We start from the raw sequence: 19,789 nt of genomic DNA on the forward strand, positions 1-19,789 counted from the left end.
TATTTATTGGTAATCGTGTCTCAGGGATGCTGTGAAGGTCATAAATGCAGGCCTTGGTCATAAAGTTATTATTTTTTTCCCAGCACCATTTGAACAATTGCTGAACAAGGCAGTAAGTAAAGCAAAGTCTTCCTATATATTCATGTGTATTTTAGGAGAGATGAGAATGGCTGAGGGAGATAATCAGGCAGATGAAAAAAATATGCTAGATAAATAATCTCGTTCCGTTTTCCTAATCTGCAAAAAGATCACTTAGTTTTGAGTCCTTTATATTTCAGATTCCAGTTCCCCAATCTTTCAGCAGCAGCATTCACAGGCAGGGCCATGTGAACACACATCAAAAGCAGTGTGCTGGTTACGGCAGCCACAAGCACACCATGCAAACAGCCCAGCATGTTCCCATGGTAGCCTTCCTACTATCTTGTGATCCCTTTCTCTCCAATCGCTCCATTCTATGAGGAGGGGAAAGCGGGGGGAAAATCCACGTGGTGTACCTACTTACTCTCTTGCGATCCCTTTCTCTCCAATCACTCCATTCTATGAGGAGGGGAAAGCGGGGGGAAATCCACGTGGTGTACCTACTTACTCTCTTGCGATCCCTTTCTCTCCAATCACTCCATTCTATGAGGAGGGGAAAGGGGAGGGAAAATCCACATGGTGTACCTACTTACTCTCTTGTGATCCCTTTCTCTCCAATCACTCCATTCTATGAGGAGGGGAAAGCAGAGGGAAATCCACGTGGTGTACCTACTTACTCTCTTGCGATCCCTTTCTCTCCAATCACTCCATTCTATGAGGAGGGGAAAGCGGGGGGAAATCCACGTGGTGTACCTACTTACTCTCTTGCGATCCCTTTCTCTCCAATCACTCCATTCTATGACGAGGGGAAAGGGGGGGGAAATCCACATGGTGTACCTACTTACTCTCTTGCGATCCCTTTCCCTCCAATCACTCCATTCTATAAGGAGGGGAAAGGGGGGGGAATCCACGTGGTGTACATACTTACTCTCTTGCGATTCCTTTCTCTCCAATCACTCCATTCTATAAGGAGGGTAAAGGGGGGGGAATCCACGTGGTGTACCTTCTTACTCTTGTGATCCCTTTCCCTCCAATCACTCCATTCTATAAGGAGGGGAAAGGGGAGGGAAAATCCACGTGGTGTACCTACTTACTCTCTTGCGATCCCTTTCTCTCCAATCACTCCATTCTATGAGGAGGGGAAGGGGGGGAAATCCACGTGGTGTATCTACTTACTCTCTTGTGATCCCTTTCTCTCCAGTTTATAAGGAGAGGAGAGGGAAAAAAAACTACTTCGCGGTGTCACAATGCTTGCCTTGCTCCTTTCGGATGTGTGCTGTGACGCTACATGCCCAAAGGAGCAGCACCTGCACATGGGTCGGAAAACAAGCTATGATCTCCTGCGGATGGTTGAATGTCGATGATGGTTATCTGGCCCTCCCCGCCCCCATCCTTACCTTTGGAGATTCTTGCAGCGGCTCTTTATAGAGGGTGCGTATCCTTCGGCGTTCCATGTATTTGTTATCTGGTGGGCCGGGCTTTGCTCCTTCGGCAGTGAATTGGGAACTGTAGCTTGTTTGGTGAAACATTTTCTCATCTGGAGGCTCGTATTGGGACTTGGCCTTGATAGCTCTCACCGGCCTGATGTCCGTCCACGGTCGAAATTCATTTCTGGAAGGAGCAGAAAAGTAGAAAAAGAACAGGAAAATAATAACCTCCACCACAATATAAGTGTTGTGACTCCGACCCCCGAGCCTGTCCTAACAGAGGGAGAGGACTCAGAAGGTGAAGGAGAGGATTTGGCAAGGCCTCCCTCTCCAGGACCCCCCTCTCTGGCAATGTCTCAGGTTTCCTCCGAAGGCCAAGAGATATGTCAGGAGCAAGGCACTTCGGAGCAGCCGCAGATAGAGAGCGAGGGGGATGAGTTTTGGCAGGATCCCAGACAGCGTCGGAAGGATAAGCGCGCGCAGACGAGAAAGAGGCGTGGGCAGGCCAGAGATTGACCTTGTGACGGACAAATTGAAAAGCTCAGAAGTCATATCGTGTTTCTAGAACCCTGTTAGAATCTCTTTTTGGATTTCTTCAGACTGGACTTTGACAATTTTTTGCTTTGAGGAATTATATATCGGTATATCGGACTGAGGAAAAAAACCTTCCCTTAGTGAGCAAAATCTCTTGGCAGGCAGTTCATGGTTCGCTGCCAAGACTGTTATCTTAAAGGAACTCCTGACTGTTTGATTCATGTTCCCATGGTGGCGTTCTTACTCTCTTGCGATCCCTTTCTCTCCAATCACTCCATTCTATGAGGAGGGGAAAGGGGGGGAATCCACATGGTGTACCTCCTTACTCTCTTGCGATCCCTTTCTCTCCAATCACTCCATTCTATGAGGAGGATAAAGGGAGGGGGGAATCCACGTGGTGTACCTACTTACTCTCTTGTGATCCCTTTCTCTCCAATCACTCCATTTTATGAGGAGGGGAAAGGGGGGGAATCCACATGGTGGCCTTCTTACTCTCTTGCGATCCCTTTCTCTCCAATCACTCCATTCTATGAGGAGGGGAAAGGGGGGGAATCCACATGGTGTACCTACTTACTCTCTTGCGATCCCTTTCTCTCCAATCACTCCATTCTATGAGGAGGATAAAGGGAGGGGGGAATCCACGTGGTGTACCTACTTACTCTCTTGTGATCCCTTTCTCTCCAATCACTCCATTCTATGAGGAGGATAAAAGGGGGGGGGAATCCACGTGGTGTACCTACTTACTCTCTTGTGATCCCTTTCTCTCCAATCACTCCATTTTATGAGGAGGGGAAAGGGGGGGAATCCACATGGTGGCCTTCTTACTCTCTTGCGATCCCTTTCTCTCCAATCACTCCATTCTATGAGGAGGGGAAAGGGGGGGAATCCACATGGTGTACCTACTTACTCTCTTGCGATCCCTTTCTCTCCAATCACTCCATTCTATGAGGAGGATAAAGGGAGGGGGGAATCCACGTGGTGTACCTACTTACTCTCTTGCGATCCCTTTCTCTCCAATCACTCCATTCTATGAGGAGGATAAAGGGAGGGGGGAATCCACGTGGTGTACCTACTTACTCTCTTGTGATCCCTTTCTCTCCAATCACTCCATTTTATGAGGAGGGGAAAGGGGGGGAATCCACATGGTGGCCTTCTTACTCTCTTGCGATCCCTTTCTCTCCAATCACTCCATTCTATGAGGAGGGGAAAGGGGGGGAATCCACATGGTGTACCTACTTACTCTCTTGCGATCCCTTTCTCTCCAATCACTCCATTCTATGAGGAGGATAAAGGGAGGGGGGAATCCACGTGGTGTACCTACTTACTCTCTTGCGATCCCTTTCTCTCCAATCACTCCATTCTATGAGGAGGATAAAGGGAGGGGGGAATCCACGTGGTGTACCTACTTACTCTCTTGTGATCCCTTTCTCTCCAATCACTCCATTCTATGAGGAGGATAAAGGGGGGGGGGAATCCACGTGGTGTACCTACTTACTCTCTTGTGATCCCTTTCTCTCCAATCACTCCATTCTATGAGGAGGATAAAAGGGGGGGGGAAATCCACGTGGTGTACCTACTTACTCTCTTGTGATCCCTTTCTCTCCAATCACTCCATTCTATGAGGAGGGGAAAGGGGGGGGAACCCCACATGGTGTAAGGTCTCCTGTTTGAGCAGGGAGTTGGACTAGAAGACCTCCAAGGTCCCTTCAAGCCCTAGGATTCTATGATGCAACCTGGAACTAAGGAGAAATTTCTTGACAGTTAGAACAATTAATCGGTGGAACAACTTGCCACCAGAAGTTGTGGGTGCTCCATCACTGGAGATTTTTAAGAAGAGACTGGACAGCCACTTGTCTGAAATGGCATAGGGTTTACTCCTGGAGTAGGGGGTTGGACTAGAAGACCTCCAAGGTCCCTTTTCCAACTACGTTATTCTGTTATTCTATTCTCCAAAGCACCTGAAGGCAGGACAAGAAGCAATGGATGGAAACTCATCAAGGATAGAAGCAACTGAGAACTAAGGAGAAATTTCCTATCAGTTAGAACAATTAACCAGTGGAACAGCTTGCCACCAGAAGTTGGTGGTGCTCCAAGAGATTGGAGAAAAGAAGAAGAAGATGAAGATGAAGATGATGAAGAAGAAGAAGAAGAAGAAGAAGGAGAAGGAGAAGGAGAAGGAGAAGGAGAAGGAGAAGGAGAAGGAGAAGGAGAAGGAGAAGGAGAAGGAGAAGGAGAAGGAGAAGGAGAAGAAGAAGAAGAAGAAGAAGAAGAAGAAGAAGAAGAAGAAGAAGAAGAAGAAGAAGAAGAAGAAGAAGAAGAAGAGATTGGATAGCCATTTCTCCAATACGGTATAGCATTTCCTGCCTGAGCACGGAGTTGGACTAGAAGACTGCCAATATAAGTCCTTTCAGCCTTATATTTATATTATTCTAGGAGATAGGCAGCAGATAAATGTAATAAATGATTTTAAAAATTTCAACGGTATAGGGTTTCCTGCCTGAGCAGGGGGTTGGACTAGAAGACCTCTAAGTTCCCTTCCAACTGTGCTATTCTGTTAAAAATATGCCTATTCATCCACTGGGAGACTGGGCTCCTCTGTCTTCACATGCGTAAGTAATCCGAGCATGCCTGTTCAATGAGAGAAGAGCTTGAACCAATTCAGAAATACAGAAGACCTTCTCGGAGGGATAATTTGCTATGTCTCTGAACTGGAAAAAATGAATGGTTTAATTATGCTGGGCTTTCCGTGCCCTTCTGATTGGAACGCATCTTGCAGAAAAGCAAAAAATAAAAATAGATGAACAGAGTGGGAAGGGACCTTGTGGGTCATCTAGTCCAACCCTCTGCCCAAGCAGGAGACTCTGCATCATTTCTGACAGATGGCAGTCCAGTCTCTTCTTGAAAGCTTCCAGTGATGAAGTTCCCACAACTTCTGAAGGCAACTTCTGTTCTGTTGGTTGATTGTTCTCACTGTCAGAAAATTCCTCCTTATTTCCAGGTTGACGCTCAACCTCGAACTCTCCTCTATCGTCCCGTCCAGTTTCAAACATTGCTCTTTAAAGGAGGCTACTTTGAACCTGGAACCAGTTCAAAGATCAGAGACAAGGGTGAGCTGCAGATTAGAAACTAAGCCGAGTACTTTCAGCTAGGAGAAAAACAGGAGTTGTCCCGTTAGAAGGAGAGATAATAAAAGAAAAATTTTAGAATGTTCAGAAATGAACAGGTTAACATTAAGAATAAAAGATAAAGTGGAATCGGTATACTTCAAGACATGGGGACGTTTTTATGATTGGTTAGAAAAGGAATATGAATAAAAATAAATGAAAGAGAAGACAAAACAGAAAGAGAAATCCAGATGATACCCGAGTAAATGAAAAAGGGGGAAGGAAGGGGAAAATGAAAAAAGAGGTACTATATAAATGTACGTTAAGGAGGATATATGTGTAACCAGCAAAATAGAAAAGAAATTTAAAGGAAAACGTGGTGTAAATATAAGATCTGGGTTGGTCGAATACCATCTTGATAAAATATTGATATCAACTTGCAAAGCTTTCAAGTTGCCATGAGCAGGAGGGAGGGAGAACTGATAAGAGCTGATTGATTTCCCTAACTGAAGTGCATTCCATACATTCTTCCTGACCGCAATCAGTAGGAGGGTGTTGGATTTCACAGCCAGCCAAAGTGGTTAATTGGAGAATGTGATTTATGACATGGCCAGAGAGGAGGGGAGAGACAGGGTCATAGGGGAAGGTAAATCTACGTGGGATTAGTTCTAACTGCATCCGAATATTGCCGAAATGGTGCTCCTAATAATGACTGTATTTCTTTTGAAGTTCGGCTCGTGGCTCATGAATTAATTAGGGCATCTTTCAGAAACTTCACAATTGAATTGAAATGGACACAACAACGGAGAGGGAAGGAAGAGAGGAGTAGAGGGACAGGTAGGAAGGAGAGAGGAGAAGGGAGGAAAAGAGAGAGAGAGAAGAAAGGGAAAAGGAGAGGAAGAAAGGGAGGGGAAATAAGAATAGGAGAGAGGGTTAGAAAGAGAGGAAGAGGGGAGGAGTGGGGGAAAGGAAGGGGAAGGAGAGGAGGGGAAGGAGAGGAGGAAAGTAGAAAAGAATAGAAGAAGGGAGGGAAGGGTAAGAGGAGAGAAAGAGAGGAATGGTTGTTGTGGAAGAAGGGAGATATGGAATGGTAGAAGAGCAACTCCGAATATATTTTAAAATTTTAGGATGAAGAATGAACCAATATGGAAACCAAAAGATAATATGTGTGATCAGAATGGTTAAAGAGATTGTACATTTATATATGTTATATATGTATTTTTAATATTCAAAGTTTAAATTTGTTTTAAATTGATTGGGTTTTAAATTTGTCTGGGCCAAACTATTTAATTTGATTTAATCTCTGCTTTTTAAATTTTGTATGTATGCATTTTATTGTTGGCTGTTCACCGTCCTGAGTCCTTCGGGAGTAGGGTGGCATATAAATCAAATAAAAGTAAAGTAAAGTTTTATGAGAAATTAAAATAAAAAACTTTTCTAAAAGAAAAGAAAAACAGGAGTTGTGAAAGAACGGGATGTTCCTACAAATATAACTTTCACAATTCTGAGTCTATGTAAGACGCAGAATTACGGATTGATGGGATGGATTCCCCTTTTACTCCAGAATTCCAGGAGTGGAAAGGGAGCAAGGACAGAGCAGAATTTCACACAAAGAGAGAATGCTCAAACTCTTGCGTGGCTCCTGGTTATCTAACCACAATTTTTGTTTTTCAAGAAGCAAAAAAAATAAAACATAAAAATAAAAATCCAACTTCTGCTGTTTTCACCGTGTTTCTCAATTTTTCAGAGGTGTGGACTTCGATTCCCAGAAATTCCCCCAGCCAGTTGTAGAACCAAGTGATCCGAATGAAATATTCCATGCAGTTATTTGGTTTCCCCAGATTTCTGATGATATATTTTTGATCGAGATACATGGGATGATTCTGCAAATCTAAGCAGGGGGGGTCAAATGTTTTTAATTTGGTCGGGAGGCCACTAGGAGATCTCCCAGCTGTAGCTTTGGTAGGGGAGATGTCTGCTTTGGAAAACGGGTCTGTTTTGCTGAGAATGATTAAATGTGAGAATCGCTTGGAACACAGTCCTTGACTTACGACAACCACTGAGCCCAAAATGTCTGTTGCTAAGCGAGATATTGGTGAGTTTTGCCCCGTTTTACAACTGCTCTTGCCACAGTTGTTAAATGAAATCACTGCAGTTGTTAAATGAGTCACACGGGTGTGTGCCCAAACCCATAATTTAATGCACTCCGCCCCCCCGCATGACCCCCGACCCCTGCGCTCCCCCCACTTTTGGCACGTGATGGCCCGGTGGGCCCGGTAGGCCCGTTTTTTACCCTCCCCAGGCTCCAGAGCCTTTCTAAGAGCCTGGGGAGGACGAAAATGGCCTTCCACACACCCCCGGAGATCCTCCGGAGGCCGGAAACGGCCCATTTCCTGACTTCCAGTGGACCCGGAAGGCCCAAAAACCAGCTGGCCGACGCACTCATATGTGCCGGAGCTGAACTAGGGCAATGCTCGCGTGCCCACCAATATGGCTGCCATCAGTTCGCCATCACGACCCTATATCATTCCAGTCAAATGGCTGTCCAATCTCTTCTTAAAAAAACTCCAGGGATGGAGCACCCCCAACTTCTGGTGGCAAGCTGTTCCGCTGATTAATTGTTCCCCCTGTCAGGAAGCTTCTCCTTAATTCCAGGTTGACTTCTCCGGGGATCTTTTACCATAGCCCTAGATATTTTACTGCCTCAAATCAAATCAAATGTATTAGTCAAAGACCAGAGACCAAAACAAATCAAAAGCCTCAAGGAATATCCGGTTAAAAATTCAGGAATAAAATAATACATAACAGATAAAAAAAATCTATTATAAAATCACAATTTGATTTGATGCTACCCCAAATAAGATCTTAGCAGATACACCAAGTTGACTCAATTTATTATTTACTGTTTATATATATATATATATATATATGTATGTATGTATGTATGTATGTATGTATGTATGTATGTATATGTATATGTATATGTATATGTATATGTATATGTATATGTATATGTATATGTATATGTATATGTATATGAAATCTTAATCTGTTCACCGCCCTGAGTCCTTCGGGAGAAGGGCGGTATAGAAATTCAATAAATAAATAAATAAATAAATAAATAAATAAATAAATAAATAAATAAATAAATAAATAAATAAATAAATAAATGAGACAGCTAACTTGCAATCACACAAACCTAGAAAATCTTCTAAATTCAGTGGGGGGTTTTTTTTGGCTTCCCCAACCAGGGGAAAAAAAGAGCCCTGTGACTTAAATCTTGAAAATTTCTCCCACTTTAGAAGCACCCTTTGAATTTTAATCTTGGGTTTTACATCTGACCGAGTCGCCTCCATTAATTCTCCTCCTCCCATTTACCAACATCATTTTTTGCAGCTCCATTGCATCAGGCGACAACTCCCCTGTGTTTTGCATTGTTCGACGCAAAAGCTTCAAACATTGTTTTTCCTTCTCGCCCCACCCAGACGGGCTCCGGTTTCTAGCATGAACATGTCTCTCTTTATGAATTCTTCTACAGGTGGCCCTCGACGTACGACCATCACTGAGTTTGGGATTGTGGTCCTTAAGTGAGTCACATGACCTCCGCCTGATTTGATCACCTTTTTTTGCCGAGGTCGTTAAGCGAATGCCACAGTCATTAAGCAAATAGGGTGGCCCTTAAATGAATCCATTTTCCCAACAGGGGAAATGTTTTGGTTTTGTTTATTCATTTATTTATTTATGCTATCCAGCAGGTGTTTTGTTTTATTTTATATTTATTCTTATATCCAGCAGGTGTATTTATTTGTTTGTTTGTTTCTTATACCCAGCAGATAAATAAATAAATAAAAAAATAAAAAACCACCAACAATTAGCTTAATTTTTACCCGTGCACCCTGGAGTGGGCGGGGTCTTCATTACGGCTTATTTTAGGGGTAGGGTTTATATTGGGCACACATGTAAAAATCAAGCTAGGACTTACTTTAAGGGTAGGTCGTATTTTCTGGGAGACACGGTAGCTATGTTATTCAACATAGTGGGAACTTTTAAACCCGCTAGTCAACCGTGGGAACTTTTAAAAGATGTGGACTTCAATTCCCAGAATTCCCCAGCCCATGCATTGGCTGGGGAATTCTGGGAGTTGAAGTCCCCAGGTCTTCAAAGTTGAGAAATACAGCCAGAGTTAAATTGGGAAGGGCGATTCCACTAAATCACAAAGGACAAATTCAACTGACCCCAAGTGTAAGGAGAAGCCCACCCAGTTTAAGCGGGACTTCTTGCCACTTAACATAAAATCCCGTAATGCTTCTTCATTCCGGTTACATAGAAGAATGTCGACTTTTGGAGTTGTTCTCTTTCCCTCTCCTTTTCGGAGGGGCGTCAAAGTCATTTCTGAATCAAAACGTCTGGCCCTGTTTGAAGGGGCTACAGATATATACCAGGATTGCTGGATTTCACATGACCCATATCTGGTTACAGAGTCTATTTATCTATCTATCTATCTATCTATCTATCTATCTATCTATCTATCTATCTATCCATCCACTTATCATCTATCTATCCATCCATCCATCATCCATCCATCTTCTACCTATCATCCATCTAATTATCTATCTATCTATCTATCTATCTATCTATCTATCTATCTATCTATCTATCATCTACCTACCTACCCATCCACCTATCATCTATCTATCCATCCATCATCCATCCATCTTCTACCAATCATCCATCCATCCATCATCTATCTATCTTCTACCTATCATCCATCTATCTAATTATCTATCTATCTATCTATCTATCTATCTATCTATCTATCTATCATCTATCTACCTACCTACCCATCCACCTATCATCTATCCATCCATCCATCCATCCATCATCTATCCATCCATCCATCCATCTTCTACCTATCATCTGTCTATCTATCTATCCATCTATCTATCTTTCTTCTATCATCCATCCATCCATTCATCCATCTACTCATCTATTTATCATCTATCTATCCCTATCTATCCATCCATCCATCCATCCATCATCTATCTACCTTTCTACCTTTCTACCTATCCACCTATCATCTATCTATCCATCCATCCATTTATCTTCTACCTATCATCCATCCATCTATCTTTCATCTATCTATCTTCTACCTATCATCCATCCATCCATCCATCCATCCATCCATCCATCCATCCATCCAACATCTACCTACCTACCTATCATCCATCTATTTCTGTCTATATATCTGTCTCTTTCTATCATCACTTATCATCTCTGTCTGTCTTTCCCTACCTTCTTATCTACCTATCTATTCTAATTTGTATCTAATTTTTCTAACTTTTACAAATAACTCTAGGAGGCAAACCTATCCAATCAAATCCTCTCCTCCTATTTTCCCCACAACAACAAACCTGTGAGGTGGACTCGTCTGAGAGAGAGGGACTGGCCCGAAGACCCCCAGCAAAGGGCCATTTTCCTCCCTTTGCAAATTTTATCCAAACCGTCTCCATTTAGATTTCTGGATGCCAATTTCCAGTCGCCCGAGACACAAGTGGCCTTGTGTTCCAAGCCCAGGATTTCCTGCCCTGAAGTCCGACAGCAAAAATAAAATTCTCAAGTAAACTTTTTAACTTCACTCCTGGTTATCAAGCAGCTTTGCGAAGGCCTTGCAACTAGCAGGTTCCTCCAGGTGGTATAGGAAATAATTCTGAAATTACAGCCAGAACGCAATCGCACCTCCTGAATGGATCTCCTTAAACAACTATAGCCAAGTCATCCACTTAATCTGCAGAGCTATCTCCATGGAAATACATATATTGCATGACGGAATTCCACGGCAACCTAATCCTCACCTTTTCCTAAAAAGCAGCATCCAGACATCTCGGGGTTGTTGAAGTTGAGAAACACTGGATTGAATTACTGGTTTTAGGCAGGGCTGGGCTGCTGAGGGTTCGGGAGAACCTCTAGCTAAGATTCTGTGCAGTTCGGAGGAACCCCCAATTCCCACTCCTGGCTGGCCCCGCCCATCCCGCCCCGCCCACCCCAGGAGTCCCCATGCGGCCCGTTTTGGATGCAGCTAAGTGCAGGGCGGGCATGGAGGCTTGGGAAGGGTGAAAAACAGACCTACTGGAAGTTCAGGAAGGCCGGAAACAGGCTCATTTCCTGCCTCCAGAGGGCCTCCGGAGCCTGGGGAGTTGTTTTCACCCTCCTGGAAGCTTGAGAAAAGCCTCCGGAGCCTGGGGAGGGCAAAAATGCCCCTCCCCCGGCCATGGTGCAGGAGGCCGGCTAGGTCACACCCACCATGGCCACGCCCACCCAGCAACTAGGCATTTGCTAAAATTTTTGATGCCCACCCCTGGTTTTAGGCATTCTAAATTAACATTCATTCTCACAACAGGTTCCATAACCATCGATTTACACGACTGAAGCTAGTGAAAGAACTTAGAAAGCCCCCATCGGAAATTCGGTTGGTTTAATTCTTGTTTATATTGTACTTCACCTGGGGTCTAAGTGGGCTGGGTCGTATAATGGGATTCTAAAACCAACCCCCCCCCCCCAAAAAAATAAAAATAAAGATTGTGGGTTTAATTAGGCAAGGAGTGGCTTAAGTTGACTTGGTACACTTAACAATTACCGCTTCTCTCCTAAACCAGCCGTCATAATTTTTGTTTTTATTGTGAATGGAACTCAGTAGCAGGATTAAAAGGTGTGAAGAATCTGGGATGAACATATTAACAATTTGAAAAATTTCATATTCAGCGCTGCAAAAAAAGGCGAAGATTTCTAACGGCTGAATTTGGAAAACCCAACCACATTTTTATGGAAATTTTGCTCGCGACGGTCATCGTACATGGGTATAGGCATATTTATTTATGTGTTTGTTTATTTATATTTTTGTCATGTTTACATAGCGTATATTGGTGGGGTTAATCCTTTGGGAGCTGTATGCAGCGAAATTTCATTTTAATGAACATTTAAAGTGACAATAGAGTTATTCTAAGTCTAGTGTCAACTTGCAAAGCTTTCAAGTTGCCATGAGCAGGAGGGAGGGAGAACTGATAGAGATGATTGATTTCCCTAACTTAAGTGCATTCCATACATTCTTCCGGACCACAATCAGAAGGAGGGTGTTGGATTTCACAGCCAGCCAAAGTGGTTAATTGGAGAATGTGATTTATGACACGGCCAGAGAGGAGGGGAGAGACAGGGTCATAGGGGAAGGTAAATCTACGTGGGATTAGTTCTAACTGCATCCGAATATTGCCGAAATGGTGCTCCTAATAAACGACTGTATTTCTTTTGAAGTTCGGCTCATGGCTCATGAATTAATTAGGACATCTTTCGGAAACTTCACATCTAGGTCTAGTGAAAAATCTTTTTCAACAGGTCAACTTAAAAAAGTTTTTCAAGTCACTCCGACTTGTTTAAAATTGGAAAAATTGCTGTGTGGGGGGGGGGAGGGGGGTTTGGGAGTCACATTTGAAATTGTCTTCCTTGCTTGCTGAATATGATTCAAATCAAATCAGCAGCCAGCGTAAAAAAAAAAAATAATGGAAAGGGATGCACGTTTTAATATCTGTTAAGAAATCTTGCAATTCTGCAAAAGCACAGAAGGTTGCTGGATTACAGCAGTCAAAAAAACATTCCAATCTCCTTTTTCAATATATATACCTGTTTCCCCGCCCATAAAGTCATCCCAGGTAAACTAAATTCACACCAAATATCTTAACAGGTTTCCATGCTGGGTTCTTCAGGAAATCCACACTTCTTCAGCCCAAGTAGCTAAACCACTGTGGCCTCATGAGAATTTGAAGGCGAGTTGACACCTGCCTATCACCCCTGGACAATTAAACTTAAGGTTCAAGTAGTCCTCGACTTATGACCAAAATGGAGCCCTGTCCGTTTCTGTCGCTAAGCGAAACGTTTGTTAAATGAGTCCGGCCCCCACTGTACCATCTTTCTCGCCGCCGTTGCTAAGTTGAATCGCTGGCAGTTGTGGAGTGAGCCAACTCGGTTGTTAAGTGAATCTGGCTTCCTCACAGGACTATGGCTTTGTCAGACGGTCGCTAAAGGGGATCGCGTGACACACACACACACACACACGGGGGACACTGCCGCCATCGTGAATACGAGTCAGTTGGCCAAGCGTCTGAATTTTAATCACGTGACCATGGGGACGGTCACAAAGTGTGACCATAACTATATTTTCAGTGCCGTTGTAACTTTAAATGGTCAGTAAACAAAATGGTTTCTATGGAGATTCTCTATCATCGGTGCTTTTTTTTTCCAAGAGGCGACTGGATTTTCTGGGTTTTTTTTCTTTTGAAGAGGTTTCGCTTCTCATCCCAGAAGCTTCTTCAGCTCTGACTGGATGGTGGGGAATGGAAGGATTGATACTCCTTGCAGACAGCTGGTCATTTGCTTTCATTGAGCGTCGTTGAGGCCACTTGGAGCTCCACAACACAGCTCCTTTCAGCACTCCCAAGGCCTCACACCCATTTACACCACTCAGGTGACCCTGAGGTAAACCTCCAAGTGGCCTCAACGACCCTCTAAAACAGTGTTTCTCAACCTTGGTAGCTTGAAGATGGGTGGACTTCAACTCCCAGAATCCCCCAGCCAGCAGCAACTCCCAGAATCCCCCAGCCACCCATCTTCAAGCTTCCAAGGTTGAGAAACACTGCTCTAAAAGGATGCAAACGACCAGCTGTCTGCAAGGAGTATCAACCCTTCCATCCTTGACCATCCAGTCAGAGCTGAAGAAGCTTCTCGGGTGAGAAGTGAAACGTCTTCAAAAAAAATTTGTTAGGTGTGTTGGACCTGGTCTTTGAGTGTTAAGTGAATTTCGTTGTATACTGTATATACACGTACAATGACAATAAAGTTATTATTATTATTATTTAAGAGCCTTGATAGTACAGGGGTTTAGTGCACCCTGTTATTAACACAGCTGCCTGCAATTTCTGCTGGTTCGAATCTCCAAGGCTCAAGGTTGACTCAGCCTTCCATCCTTTCTAAGGTAGGTGAAATGAGGACCCAGTTTATGGGGGCAATTAGCTGACTTTGTATAAAATATACAAAAGTATGAAGGCTATTGCTTAACGCATTGTAAGCCGCCCTGAGTCTCCGGAGAAGGGTGGCATATAAATCAAATTAAAAAAAAAAAAAAAAAAAAAGCCCAAAGTCCAATTGCCTCTTGGAAAAAAAAACACCTTTGTGGTTGTAAGTCCAGGACCACCTACCTACATGTATGTATGTATGTATGTATGTATGTATGTATGTATGTATATATATATATATATATATATATATATATATATATATGTGTGGGTCTTTGGTTATTCGGGTTTTTTCCCATGTAAAATTGGAGGTGTCTTCTTCACACACATTGCTCCTAGAAGCACGAAGCCGAGAACACCAGCCTGAAGATGACAAATGAGACTTCGTCGAAACGTTGCCAAGACACCTCCAATTTTACGCGGGAGAAAACCCGAATAACCAAAAACCTACATACAAACACCCGCGAAAACCTCAGAAAACAAATATATATATATATATATAATTTGATTTATATGCCGCCCTTCTCCGGAGACTCAGGGTGGCTTACAATGCGTTAAGCAATAGCCTTCATCCTTTTGTATATTTATACAAAGTCAGCTTATTGCCCCCCACAAACTGGGTCCTCATTTCACCTACCTTAGAAAGGATGGAAGGCTGAGTCAACCTTGAGCCTGGCGAGATTCGTACTTACAGTAATAGCAGACAGCTGGTGTTAATCACAATGCTTTTAGTCTGCTGAGCTACCAGGCCCGTTTATGGGGTCTCAGGTCCCAGATCTGTAAACAGAGATGGTTTTCTTCCATAGGGGGGGGAAACCCAAGCCATCCCTTGACCTCCCGCCATGCAATTTTGGAGGCCTCACCTGTAACAGGAGGTAGACACCCTGGCCGTAACTTCCTCCTTGATCTGCCGGTTGAGGGCATCGACCACCGCTCGTCCTTTCCCGCCTTCCTGGGTCCCCGAAGGTCCCGGCTGCTGGTGGGGAGGCCGAGCTTGGTCTTCAGGTTGTTGGGCTTTCTTTTTGGTCTTGGTTGCCCTTTCTTCTGGGGCGGGCTTGGCCGCCACGGCCTCCTCCTTCTTTTGCTCTGACCGGTCATAACCTATCTGAGATTTACTTCGTCTCTCCCAGCTGCTGGACCTTGGTTCCTTGGTTCCTTTGTCCAGCTCTACGGCTGGGATGGCCATCTGTTTGGGGATCCACGGGTGGTCTCCACGCTTGGGGATGGGCCAAGGACGGAAGTCCTTCTGGTACTGGCTCTGGTTTGCAAAGGGCTGGTCCGAAGGCTGGAACTCGTTTTTGGGCTTGCAGCTCGGCTCCGGCCCCTGGACTTTCCACGCTTTGAAATCTTCTCGCATCACCGAGTCCGCCATGGGTGTTTCTTTGGGCGCGCGAGAAGAAGGACCCGGCGGGGCAGCCGGCCCATGGTCCACAGCCGAGGCGGGCCTGGCGTGGGCATGGTAGTCGCTGCTGAGGCCAGCCGGCTGGATGTCGATAGCCGAGGGCAAGGGGCGCGCTGGCTGCTGCTGCTGCTGCTGGAAAACCACCTGAGTGGCGGGCAGCTCGGTGGCTTCGGAGTACTTGGTGAAGACCAAAGGCACGGCGATGTCGGCTTTGTCCAGCTGGTTCCAGAAACGGGCAATGCAACACGCCCGGCTGATGCACGGCCACGCCATCTCGGCCGTGGGGTCCTGCCCTCGCTCCCCCGCCACGGTCCAAGCCTTCGCTCCCCCACCCCTCTTCTAAAGACAGACAATGAATGAAGACCCCCTCCCCGTCCCCCCCTGCTCTCCAAAGACCCCCACCAACCCCCCCACTCCAGACTCCAAAGACCCCTAAACCGGGCAAGCCCAAACCCCCTCCTCTTTTCTTTCTTTCTTTCGTTCGTTCGTTCTTTCTTTCGTTCTTTCTTTCTTTCTTTCGTTCTTTCTTTCTTTCCCAAGATCCAACGCCCCCCCCCTCCCCAAATCAAGCCTTGGGAAGATGCTGCAGAAAGGCAAAAAAAGCCAACCCCCCCCAAAAAAGGACCCCCTCCTCAAATTAATGGGGATGCTAACCCTCCATCAGGGATAAGGGAGGGAAGGAGGGAGGGAGGGAGGGGCAGGCAAGCAAGTCAGAGACCCCCTCCCCTCTCGAAACCCTGCAAGGGAGAGAGAAGCAAGGCAAAGGGGGAGAGCTCGAGGCCTCTCTAGGTAGCCCACCCACCCAAATCTACCAAGCGCAGCCCCAGCGAGTCCTAAGCCAGTCTGGGCGGCGGCGGGAGGGGGGGGGCTGCGGCAGTGAAAGCGGCCCCACCCAGCCAGGATGCTGAAGGGGAGGGGGGAGCGCCGCCAGTGCGCAGGCGCAAGAGGGGAGGAGGTGAATTTGCAACCCTTTTTTAACCCTTTCCTTGCCCGGCCGGCTGGAAGGATGCTCTCCGCGCCGGCTGAGGATGCTGAGCCCGGGTAGTTCCCGGCTGGGGGGACGGGACTTTTTGCAAGGCGGCGATTCCTTAGTGTGGGGAGCGGCTCTGCTGAGGGTCAAGCCGAGACCGGCTCCTTTCTCACCCCCCCCCCACCCGCGGTCCCCGGGGAAGGAAAAAAAAAAAAAAAAAAGGAGGGGTGGGTCGGTCCACTCAGAAAGATGGGGGGGGGTGATGCTGCAGATCGGATCGTACCATTCCAGTTGGCGGGGTTGGGTGGGGAAGGAAGGAAGGCTGGCCGCGGACCGTGACACTTTGCATCTGCACTTGGGGGGGGGGGGCATAGAGAAAGAGAGAGAGATGGGGTGTACCATTTTGGATGGCTGGGGGGGGGTGGGAGGGAGGAAGGAAGGGCTCTGCCTTCTCGCTCAAGGCGCTAGTCCCTCTTGCGCTACAGGGTTAAGGATGGTTTAAAAAAAAAAGAGAGACCAAGGGATGTTCGATATGGGGGTGTGATTGTGAGATTGTGTGTGTGTAGCCCTCGGTCAATCCAGTTGGGCATAATTTTGCTGCTCTTCCTAGCTGATTCTGCAGCCTCACTGTTGCCGAGTCACGACTGCATGCAACTTCCATCCAATCGCAGCCAGGATCACAACATTTCTATTATTTGGGGGTTTTTTTCCCCCTGACTTTAGGTAATGGGACAGGACAAAGGAAAAAAAAGGGGAGGAAAGAAAAAGAAAAGACAATGTGAAATCTATCTGTCGCTCTTGTCACTCTCTATCATCTATCCATATCTTTCTACTTGTTCCCATTTATCATCTATCATCCATCCATCCATCCCTCTATCATCTTTCTACTAGTATATAGCTATTCATATCTTTCTACTTATTCCTATCTATCTATCCATCCATTCATCCGTCATCTATCTATCATCCATCCATCTCTTGTCTATCTATCCATCATCCATCCATCCAGCTACATTTATTTATCATCTATCATCCATCCATCCATCCCTTTATCATCTTTCTACTAGTATATAGCTATTCATATTTTTCTACTTATTCCTATCTATCTATCCATCCATCCATTTATCATCTATCATCCATCCATCCGTCTATATCTTTTTATCATCATCCATCCATCTTCTGTCTATAATCTATCATCCATCTATCTATATCTGTTTATCATCTATCATCCATCCATCCCTTTATCATCTTTCTACTAGTATATATCTATTCATATCTTTCTACTTATTTCTATCTATCCATGTTTATCATCTATCTATCATCCATCCATCCATCCATCTATATCTGTTTATCATCTACCTACCTACCTATCATCCATCCATGTTTATCATCTATCATCCATCCATCCATCTCTTGTCTATATCTATCTACCTATTATCCATCCATCCATCTAGCTATCTATTGTCTAGATCTATCATCCATCCATCCATCCATTTATCTATCTATCTTCTGTCTATATCTATTTATCATCCACCCATCCGTCATCCACCCATCTATCCATCCATGTATCTATCATCCACCCATCTATATCTATCATCTGTCTTTCTACTTGTATATATCTATTCATATCTATTTGTCGATCCATATCTGTTTTTCTGTCTATCTACCTCTCTATCATAGATCTATATGTCTATGGAGTTGTATGCAAAAGTTTCAGAAAACGATGCTCCTGTTTTTGTTATAATTGTCCATGCCAGGCTGGCTGGGGAATTCTGGGAGTTGAAGTCCAGCCAAGTCCACCTTGGCACCTTCTCCAAGGTGGAGAAAACTGCGCTAATATCTCCCTTACTTAGGACATCTTTAGACTTCTGTTTTTTTCCCCACCTTGTTGTTGATGGATAAACTTTATAGTAAATTTATCTCCATGACATGAATCCAGAATCAAACTAAGCCATGTTTTGTGAACTAAACCAGCATGCCTTGGATTTGCCCCATGCAATACATAACCTCTGATCCAGAAGCCAAAACGCCAGTTTTCACACAATACGCCCCTTTAAACCTCACAAACGACCTTGTGGCTCTGGGTGAAGGAAGGTTTTTTTTTCCAGCTTCTTTCATGCACAAAATGTAGGCTTCTCGTAGTTGCAATTCTCCGACCTCCTCCCTGCTCCCAGCTATATTCGCACAACAAACGTAACCCATTCACACGACAGACCAAATTTGATGGAGACGGGTGGTTGAAAAATATGAAATATAAATGAACAAACTTGCGTTATTATTATTTTTTAAATTTGGATTTATTTTTGCTTTGTTTCCCAGCGAGGGCTTGGTGTGAATGCAGCCTCTTTCCTTCACTGTGATCAAAGAAGCAATGCATGAACTCACAATCAGGTTAACCATGCTATGTCAGGATTCTAACCCACATTCTGCATTTAGAAGGGCATTAAAATTTCATGCAAGAAGTTGGTTGCGGCAGCCACATTAATTTTTCTACTATCCTCTCTTTTGGCCAATTTCAGAGCCGAGGGACTGATATTTTTTTCCCCAAGTTTACTGCACATTCACACCATTGTCAGTTCCGTGGAATTAAACCTTCCGTTTTCAAGCAGAATCTTTACATTTTCCGCAGTTCCCTTCGCTGTCGTGTACATTATTTTTCTGAATAATGCTGGACAGCACCTCCGATACCACTCCATGTTTCTGTTCAGTACTAGAAAACTTTGGACAGATCCCCCCCAGTAACAGATGTAGTTTAAATAAACAATAGAGCTTGAGACTTTACAGTTGAATCAATTTGTTGCTTTCTGGCTGTCTTCGTATTCTACAGTCTTCAAAATTTCTTAGTGGTCTCCCTTCCAATTAGTTTTGTACGCTAAGCAGGTCAACCAGGGACTGACGTTCTTCTTGTAAACTGGCGTTTCTCAACCTCGACCGCTTTTAAGCTGTGTGGACCTCAGCTCCCAGAATTCCCCAGCCAACATGCTGGCGTGGGAATTCTGGGAGTTGAAGTCCATCCGTGCTGGCTGAGGAATTGTGGAAGTTGTAGTTCACACATATGAAAGTTGCCAAGGTTGAGAATATTTATTCACTTATTTATTTATTCATTCATGTATTTATTTATTGAATTAAGATGCCTTAAATACTGCTCTAAACCACTCTCAAATACAAATGCAAAAGAGCAAGAGTTTGTTTTGTGCTTTTAATAGGCTGTACACCGC

At 44.6% G+C, this 19,789-nt stretch overlaps 1 protein-coding gene across 1 annotated transcript in view; it reads right to left on the reverse strand.

The window, feature by feature from the left end:
- Positions 1–15,877, reverse strand: part of MAP6 (microtubule associated protein 6) — a 35,784-nt gene extending 19,907 nt beyond the window's left edge. The window contains exons 1-2 of the mRNA XM_070944089.1: positions 15,066–15,877; positions 1,476–1,689 (exon numbers count right to left, since the gene is read on the reverse strand). Of these exons, the coding sequence (XP_070800190.1) occupies positions 1,476–1,689; positions 15,066–15,877 (1,026 nt within the window). The remainder of the gene's footprint in view (positions 1–1,475; positions 1,690–15,065) is intronic.
- Between the last annotated feature and the right edge of the window lie 3,912 nt (positions 15,878–19,789).

This window comes from Pituophis catenifer, unplaced genomic scaffold, assembly GCF_029215685.1.
Source record: "Pituophis catenifer annectens isolate HBS135680 unplaced genomic scaffold, rPitCat1.0.hap2 SCAF_4, whole genome shotgun sequence".
NCBI classification, from domain to species: domain Eukaryota; kingdom Metazoa; phylum Chordata; class Lepidosauria; order Squamata; family Colubridae; genus Pituophis; species Pituophis catenifer.